The 9,141-nt window shown below is 42.2% G+C and overlaps 1 protein-coding gene across 5 annotated transcripts in view; it reads right to left on the reverse strand.

Moving 5' to 3' along the window:
• Positions 1-419: 419 nt before the first annotated feature.
• UBR2 (ubiquitin protein ligase E3 component n-recognin 2) overlaps positions 420-9,141 on the reverse strand; it is a 123,854-nt gene continuing 115,132 nt past the window's right edge. For all 5 annotated transcript variants that reach the window (XM_049653246.1, XM_049653247.1, XM_049653245.1 and 2 more), the window contains 4 exons: positions 7,069-7,146; positions 6,013-6,183; positions 4,053-4,154; positions 420-2,612 (listed from right to left, as the gene is read on the reverse strand). In XM_049653246.1, the coding sequence (XP_049509203.1) occupies positions 2,471-2,612; positions 4,053-4,154; positions 6,013-6,183; positions 7,069-7,146 (493 nt within the window). In that variant the 3' untranslated portion in view covers positions 420-2,470. The remainder of the gene's footprint in view (positions 2,613-4,052; positions 4,155-6,012; positions 6,184-7,068; positions 7,147-9,141) is intronic.

The following is a 9,141-nucleotide window of genomic DNA, read 5'->3' on the forward strand; positions in this document are numbered from 1 at the left end:
TTCCTCCACGTGTCTCTCATAAGCAGAGAATGTCTGGGGAGTGTGTAAGAACAAGGACCTGAAGATTACCAGGGAAGAAAGAGCAAGAAGAGTATAAACCTGAAGACAGGTCATATACCTGGAAGAGACTTTGAGTGCTCTGTTTCCCCAGTGATTCGAGGTTCAAAATGGTTCAGAAGTTCACGAGCTGTTGCAGCCAATGAATATGAAGCTTAATCAGCTGAAATGATGATCCAGCTTTCTCTGGTAAGGTCAAGTTGGTTTGGCTAATGGCCATAACTGACACTAATAATATAAGCCTCTTAATTTTCAAGCTAATAAAGATGTTCCACTTTATTTGTAGCAAGGTGACATGGGGAACATTTCCATGGCATTTAAGTGTGCGAAACAAAACAAAGAAAATGTAGGCAGACTCAAAGTAATGTCAACACCTAAAGCATTTATTTGGATATCTTTAAACTTTTTACATATGATACATTCCAAATTTTACAAGATGTCCACAGATATTAAAGTTATGGCCAATTTATTAAACAGATATGATTTTCCCTGATATGGAAAGGATGTTATATAAACATTTCTACAATAAACATAATACATGCGGAAAAAATCATAAAAACTAAGATGATTCATTAGGTAGGGAAGACAATTAGCTTAATGATGCACACACCAGAAACTGGAAGAGTGCGTGTGTTGCTGTTTCATGTAAATTCATCAGACTCCCTGACATTCTCAGAGAATGAAATCCAGGGACACCCTCTGCTAACAACAGACTTCTATGAAGTCATTCCTGAAAGCCAGAGTATTGTTATGATTTGGTAAAAATGTTTATACTCCATTTACAGAGAGGGAACCTGGACTTACTTTAAGCTTGGTGAAGATATGGAGAAAGCCAAAAGAAGCTGGACTTAACGCTAAAGGAATGGGGATGTGAAAAAGGCCAAAATAAACATTAAAATCATTGTGCCATCCACAGCCTCAGATCTTATGAACAGAAGGCCAGAAAACAGGGGAGAGTGCTGGGTCCTAAGTTGGATTTTCTTCCTGTTGGTCCTCCTCTCAGCTGGGTGAGCCAGTCCCAAGCAAAAAGGGTTAAGGTCATCCTTTCAGAGGATGGGTTCCTGTCACACACTACCGTGGAAGAAGCAGTGAATGTGGCTTCTGCATTCCCACTTATTTTAGCCTAAAGTCTGGAATCCTGATCTTCCTCCTGGGTTTACTGCAGTGTATGCAAAGCTGAGTGGAACAGAACTTTTAGATGCAATTCCAAACGGACTGAGTGAAAGGGTTACTTTCATTGGCTAAAAAAATCCAAGACCCTCTTATGATTCATTTGTCCCTTAGCCCCACCTCGGAGAGGCTCAGAATGTATTCCTCCACTAAATCTGCCATCACTCTCTGTGGATATTCAAGCTCTCAGCACACATGTATCAAACGAGAGTGGCTGTGTAGTATTAAGAGTTAAAAGCTATTTTACTAAGTGGCTATCATTCTGGGAAGGCACCTCTTAGTAAGAACAATAATGTTTAAAAATAATAAAAAGCCTGGGCACACAGGCTGTCCCAGGAATGTACTAAGTGAGCCAGCAGGTAAACAGCAGTTCATCTATTCCAGGAAATGCTGGAAGGGGTAGGGAAACCTCAAAACACCGAGTTCTAATTTTTTCTCCTAGTGTTTGATTCAGGATGCATACAATCTCTCGGTTTAGTCTTAGAAATGGGAATATATTGTCTGAAAAATTAGGATATTCTAAGGTTTCAAAAAGCCCTTTAAAATGAGTTTTTCTCTCAAAGCCAAAAGTCTTGCCAAAAACAAAAACCAAAAACCAAAAAACCATGTAACAAAAAAAACCCAACTTCTATAGCCCTGAAAACCACTCAGCATACGAAGCAAATGCCTCTCCCCTTCATCCCACAGGTGCACACATGCCCCAACCCGCTCACAGCGATGGAGACAAGGGATTGCCGCTTTCAAGATCCACTGCTTTGCTCTTAGAGGTAGGGTCCCGTCAGCGGAGGGGACAGCGACCCAATCCCAGTGGTGAGAGTCACTGAAAGGGACCAAGAAGTGTGACCCCGAGAGACCACAGAGACTTTTTCCTGCCGCTGTCGAATCAGCTTCAGGCCTGGAGTTCCTTGTGATCAGTAATGTAACATGGCTCAGACTACTGGGAATGGTCACAGTCACATGCCCACAAAGGGTCGTGTCCAGCTGGGGAAGAGAGTGCTTCTCGCTGGATCCTAAAACTCAAGCAGTTACGTTTGAGGGACACAGCAAACAGTGCAAGAAAATCCGCTGATGGAAGGTGATTTTCATCAGTCCCTGGAGCCAGAAACTATGAAAACAAAACTAGGAAGGAAAGCTTAAATAAAGAATTGATTTCCAAATTCAGTAGAATTTATTTCCTATTCTCTTTCTTGAAAAGCCAACTGGGTTATAAAACTCCAAGTTTCTGTTTTTGGTAGTGAAGTAATTATAAATGCTGCCAGTCGATGCCAACCAGTGTCTGATTTGCTTCCTGTGCATGTCCAATTTCCTCCGTGATACTGTGTTGGTGCCAAAGCTTCTGAATCTTCTTAAATCGCTCTTTGCACAAGTGTAAAGGATTTCCCCGTCTAGAAGGAAGACGCACGTCACTCAGGATGCATTCTGTTTATTCATCTATTACACCCCAACCTTTCCTGATTTAGGAACAGTTACAAGTACTGGTTTAAGATCCTCTGCAAAATTCCTGTTCTGCACGAGACCGTGGCTAATAACACATTAGCTCTGAAGGCTGGCTAGGAGCATCTGAAGGGAGTAAGTGCCGAAAAGAAGAGGAAAAACGCATGCGAGCTACACTTAACTCAGACTGGGGTGAGGGAAGGGAGGGTGGGCCTGGGCAGGAGGGTGTAGGGGGAGAAGCTAAAACTACCCATTCATCATCTACTTTGCTGCTAAAATGTTAAGTAAGAAGGGAGGAGGCAGGGGAGGGAATGGGAGGAAAATTGCAAGGGTAAAAATGTTCCCCGGAGTGCTGTCTTCCAGCCAGAGTCTAATAAGCAAAGCAGCCAAATGTGAATAATTTCTGGGTCTAATTTACCCAAAGCAAAGGTTTTGGTGAGTTCATGCTGGTGGCCTTTGCTCCTGCTTCAGGGCACACCGGTCCTCTCACTCGTTAACCAGGGCTCTTTATCGTATGAGCCCACGCTCCTTGGGGCAACAGGAGAACCAGCACCAGGTGGCATATGCGGGTAACCTTGCAGCTGAGTGCCCGGAGCAGCCCCCTACTTCTCTTGCTTTGGTTTCCAGGCGTTCATTTTCTCCGCCCCAAGGCTGGATGGTTCTGTCTAGGTTAAGACTTTCACCTCCTCTGGGCGAAAAGATGGTCTGAAAGAAGTTCTTTTATAGTGCTTGAGGGAAGTGTCATTAGCATTTTCTTATGATATAATAGAAGCAGCCAGAGGAGAAGTGATTAAGCCTCATATACTGTTGTCTTGTTTTGTATGTTCTCTTTGTTCCCAGACTCTTAAGTTAATAAGATAAGCGCATCTCTCTCTCTCTCTCTCTCTTTTAAAGTAGGCTCCAAGCCCAATGTGGGGCTTGAACTCACAACCCTGAGGTCAAGTTCCATGCTCTACCGAGAGCCAGCCCCACACACATCTCTCATCAATTAAGATTTGCTCTTTTATATCACCGGAACAACACTGGGTCTCCTCATACAAAGCCACACAAGTCACAACAGGCTATCGCCACAGTGTTCTGATGCTGTGGATGCCACATGGCCATTTCAACGGTTCTCTGGGGTGATAAATGGAAAAAGTTGTACTCTCTCCTATTCTTTCCTCTTGTCTATTCTGATGGCCATCATGAAATTCTGAGGGCTGGGAAAGGTAATGGCGAGCGAGGCAGCCAGGGTGCCCTCCTTGGAAGAGTCCACCTCCACCAGAACAGAAGGTCTACAGCCCCTGGGCTGTTGGCAGGCAGACCTCACTCAGGTCTACCACATTCACCAGGTACTGAAGGCTCTGGAGGCCCAGGGTCAGCCAACCCAGCCCCCCAGCATGGGCCCTTACCTGAGTCCCTGGTCAGTCTCCCCATAGTCATCAAGGTAAGGAGGAGAATAAAAACAGCCTTTGGTTTTGCCAGCTAAAAATAGCACCTGACATTCCCGTACTCTGTAGAGAGACCGTTTATACATTCTAGATTAGTAACGGATGTCTGGATTCAGTTCCTAATGGACTCGAGTCTTATAAAAATAAACAACACTAGTGCTGGAAGAGAAGAAACAGCATTTATAGCAGAGACACTTAAAGTATCAACACATCCACCCAAGTTTTAAAAGTAATTAAACTGATTGTATTGTAACCAGTAACGATTGCATTGTAAGGCAATACAGCAAGGGACATTTTGGGTTAGGAATCGATGACTCATATAACACTAGCATTTAAAAAATTAAGTGTGAGAAAGATCATTAACTTCTAAGCATAAAATAGTGACTGATATTTTAACAGCTATTATGAAGAAACTGTTCGTTGAAAAAATGTACAAAAACATTCTGAATTAGGTTGACTTGAAACACAACGCAACACTGTACATGACCAAAAGAATTTTGAAATATGCCAGAGAAGAGAAAATGCTACTTTTATATTTCTCCTAAGGGCTATTTAAAAATGGATCTCCCCAACCCTTTGAGAGGTTTGCCTGACCTTTTTTGTGTATTAATAATTCAGCTCAATTCAACGTTTATTGAGAACCTGTCATGTGTAAGAAGTTGTCAGGTACCAGGGGACTAAGATACCTAAGATACGGATATAATCTATGCCCCAGGGGAGCTCACACTCATGTCACTTCTCTCCTTCAAACCCTGAACTGGCTTCCATCTGACTCTGGTATGTCACCAGGACATAGCAGGCCCCACAATACTTCCCCTTGTGCACACTTCTCCAGCGACACTAGCCTCATTGCTGTTTCCTGAACACAGCAGGCACATTTCCCAGTAATTTTGCAATTGCTATTCCTGCCTAGAGTTTTCTTCCTACTTCTTTCGGTGTTTATTCAAAAGTCACCTTCTCAGGGAACCTTCCCTGGTTCCCTAACTAAAAATCCAACTCCTCGTCTGCCATCTCATATTTCTCTCCTTGCTTTACTTTTTGTCCTCTGAGTGTATCACTTTCTAAATTCGTATCAGCCTTATTTATTTTCTATCTCCCACACTAGAAAATGAGCTCCACAAAGGCAGAGATTTTTGTCTGTCTTGCTGACTACTGCATTCTCAAAGCCCACTACACAGTAGTCACTAATAAGTATTGGCTGTATATTGTCTAATATATACAACCATCGTTGACCCTAGAACAACACGGTGGTTAGGGGTGCCAACCTCCCCGTGCAGTTGAATATCTGTGTATAAGCTCTGACTCCCCCAAAATTTAACTACTAATAGTTCATTGTTGACTGGAAGCTTTACCGATAACATAGACAATGACTAACACACATCTTGCATGTTTTATGTATTATTTACTGTTTTCTTACAACAAAGCAAGCTAGAGAAAAGATGTTATCAGTTATGAAGAAACTCAGAAAGAAGATAAAATACATTTACAGTACTGTATTTACTGAAAAAAACTGACATATAAGTGGACTTGCATACAGTTCCAAACCGTGTTGTTCAAGGGTCAACAGTATATACATCAGCCAGCGATATGTATGGATCCCAAGCCATAAGGAAACAAGGGAAGTAATTCTGATTCGATTTGGGCAGAAAATCAAGGACAGTTTCACATTAGAATGAGGCACAAAGAAAGCAGAACTGAATTGTCATGGAGGTGGGAAGGATGACCATGGAAGCAGCAGCAAAGAGACAGCATGAGCCAAATATGAGCTGTGACGAGAGGAAGCTCCCCTGTTCCTCGAATGAGTAAAACACAAGAGAACAGCAGTCTCAAAATTCTTTGCAACACAGTAGTTTCTTGTGCTGTCCCTCAACATTCATATACCATGGCAGATGCGAAGGAAAAAGTGCCCAGCGGGCCTCACCTGAGGAAGATGCCCACCCCAGAACCACAGGAGTAGGTGTGAGCGGTGCAGGCTCCCACGTCTTCCCCTTCCAGTTCCGTCTGACAGCAGTAGCTCTGGGAGCACAGCAGAGTTCCACACACAAGGCACAGAGTGGGGGCTCTGCTCTTATCACCACCTGATTTGGGGCACCTCCATGGGACAGAAAGCGCTCAAGTCATTGCTCTAACAAAGAGTGGTTAAAGAGCTGACGGTGGTAAAGCCATCCCAGAAAAATTTTCCAATATCAAGTAGAGCTAAAGAGGCCTATATTCTATGGCCCAGGCAAATTTATTTCTAAAATTGGGAACACCTCACGCAAAAACCATGGATGGGAAATAATCTATCAACAATTGGAGAAGCGGTAAGTAAAATCAATAGGAGAAAAAAACATGTAAATTCTGCTATCCTGTGATGAAATACTACACAAGAGGGAGAAGTGATGAATTATAAGTTATGTATGTCGAATGTATAAAAACTCTTAACGAAGTTTGCTGAGTGACAAAAACTATAGAGTATATACAGTAGAGTGCCATTTTAAAGCCTAGAACATGTGAAATAAATATATGCTGCTTGGGAATATAAACGTTTGCGGCTAACGTGTACATGCACAGGAAGGCTCAACACCTTGGGAGGACAGTAGATCTCTGTGAGGGGAGGAGGAAGCACCAGGGGAGAAATACACAAGGCAGCTTCAACCGTCTAGGTAACGTTCCATTTTTCATACTATGGATTATTATTTATACTGCTTCTATGTCAAACATTTAAAAACATTACCAAGGGCTCTTATTAAAGTGTAAATGGTTATTTAGATAACCCGTAGTGACATTTTGTCCCCCACTGCCCCGTTTCTCGTATCTTATTCTGGAGCGTGCTGGAATGACGCTGTTACAAGTCGGGCAGGGTAAAACTCTAACCAACGTTATAATTCCCCTACCCAAACGAGGCTGAACAACAACAAAATCCCTTAAATTCTGTGTAGAGAAGTGAGTGCTTCCAATGGTAGGAAAGGCTCAACACTTGAATATCAGAACTTACGAGAAATTAGATGCTTGATTAATGAGGCTGCTGTAATCCTCTGGAAGGTCTATTAATTTGTTGGATTCTCTTGGATAGCTAAAACAAAACAAAACACACCAACAAAAACACATAAAAAACAAGTTAGAAGTCCTATTATAACAATGACAGGTAACTCTTAGTTAAAAAAAAAAAAATGAACACTGAATCTGGGTGACTGGGTGTTACCACAGTGGCATGAATGGTATGAGAAGCCATAGTCAGAAATCAAAACGGCACTCGGTTTTTTTGATGCAGTGTCTTTATTATTATTATCTTTTGTTTTTTTTAGGTAAGCTCTACACCCAACATGGGGTTTGAACTCACAACCCCGAGATCAAGAGTCCCATGCTCTCCCACTGAGCCAGCCAGGTGCCCCTAAAAAGGCCCTCTTAAATAACACAGGGCCCTAGGGTTTACATTTTTACTTGAAGAGCTCAGAATACATTATCGAGGTAGCAGACAGTACTTAGTACCTGCCCCCATTAAAGTGAGAATGTGGGAGCTCTGAGAAGGAAGGGAAGACACTCCTCCCTGGGCTTCTAAGGAAACAGCACAGTAATGGAGAGCCCAACCATACAATTCAGGGTAAGACACAAAAGATATGCTTACTAAGGGTGATCTTGAGGCAGAAATGAGTTGGAGGAGAGAAGGCAATAGAAAACACAGACTTTCTTTAGCGATACCAGGCCCTGTTGGTTCTGTGACAAGTTAATTCAGGTAAAAGATCCAAATCCAACTGGTATGTGAGGACCTGCTCTCAGTGCTCACCTATTCCCAGCACACACTGTGCGACATGGCCTGCCCCTTCTGTCCCTACTGCAGGGACAGACAGCCGGGGGGGAGTTACTGAGACAGATTCTTACTCCAGAGTCACCTGGGGGGAATTTTGGGGAGACACACATGTCAACTTTAGAGAAACTGGATTTGGTAGGTAGGAGCCTGGGTATTTTTATTTTAAGATTTAAAAATTTTTAAGTAATCTTTATACCTAATGTGGGGCTTGGACTCATGACCCCAAGATTAAGAGTCTCATGCTCTACCGACTGAGTCAGCCAGGCACCTCTAGGCCTGAGTAAAAAGTTCCCAAAGTTATTATGATGTATACTTCAAGTAGAGAACTACTGTCCCACATGACAGTAGGGTTGAACCATATGAAACTGGCGATATTCAACCATTTTTGACTTATAACAATCAGAATTCCACATGGCTCAACCTATTAAAATTAGGGTGCTATCATCTCTAGATTTGGGACAGGCTATTTATAATATCAAAGAAATAGAACAGCCAATCTCCTCTGGCTTTCTGATTTTTATGGATGATGTATACAACAGAACCAAGGAGAGATTAACAGATGAAATACATTTGTCATCACCCAGGATAGCACACTTTACTATGGAATCAAAATAGAGCTAATGTCAAAAAGGAATGAAGGGGGTTAAAAAAAGTGAATGAAATAAAAAAAAGGCATGATTTGATAATCACTGAAGCTGAGTGACAGGAATGTGGAGCCTCATATTATTCTTCATACTTTTGGATAGTTTAAAATTTTCCATAATAAAAGGGAAAAACAAAGCTAACAAAAACTTGGAAAAGGAGCTACATTTTAATTTTTATCTTATTTACTTTAATATTTAGTTTTTGGGAGAGTGCAAGTGCGGGAGGAACAGAGAGAGGGGGAAAGAGGATCCAAGGAGGCTCTGTGCCGACAGGCTGACAGGAGCAAGCCTGATGTGGGGCTCGAACTTGCGAACCGTGAAATGATGACTCAAGCTGAAGTTGGACACTCAACCAACTGAGCCACTCAGGTGCATCAGGACCTACATTTTTAAAAAAGCTAACATTCTAAAACACAGTAACTTTGCTATTTGTTTCTTCTGCCAAGAATAATGCACTATACTTATATTCATAATTCTGATTTTTTTTTTTTTTTTTTTTAATGAGAGGGAGAGAAAGCATGCATGGGAGCAGGGGAAAGGGGCAGAAGGGGAGAGAGAGACAGAGAGACAGAGAGACAGAGAGACAGAGAGACAGAGAGAGAGAGAGAGAGAGAGA

This window comes from Panthera uncia, assembly GCF_023721935.1.
Source record: "Panthera uncia isolate 11264 chromosome B2 unlocalized genomic scaffold, Puncia_PCG_1.0 HiC_scaffold_24, whole genome shotgun sequence".
NCBI lineage: Eukaryota > Metazoa > Chordata > Mammalia > Carnivora > Felidae > Panthera > Panthera uncia.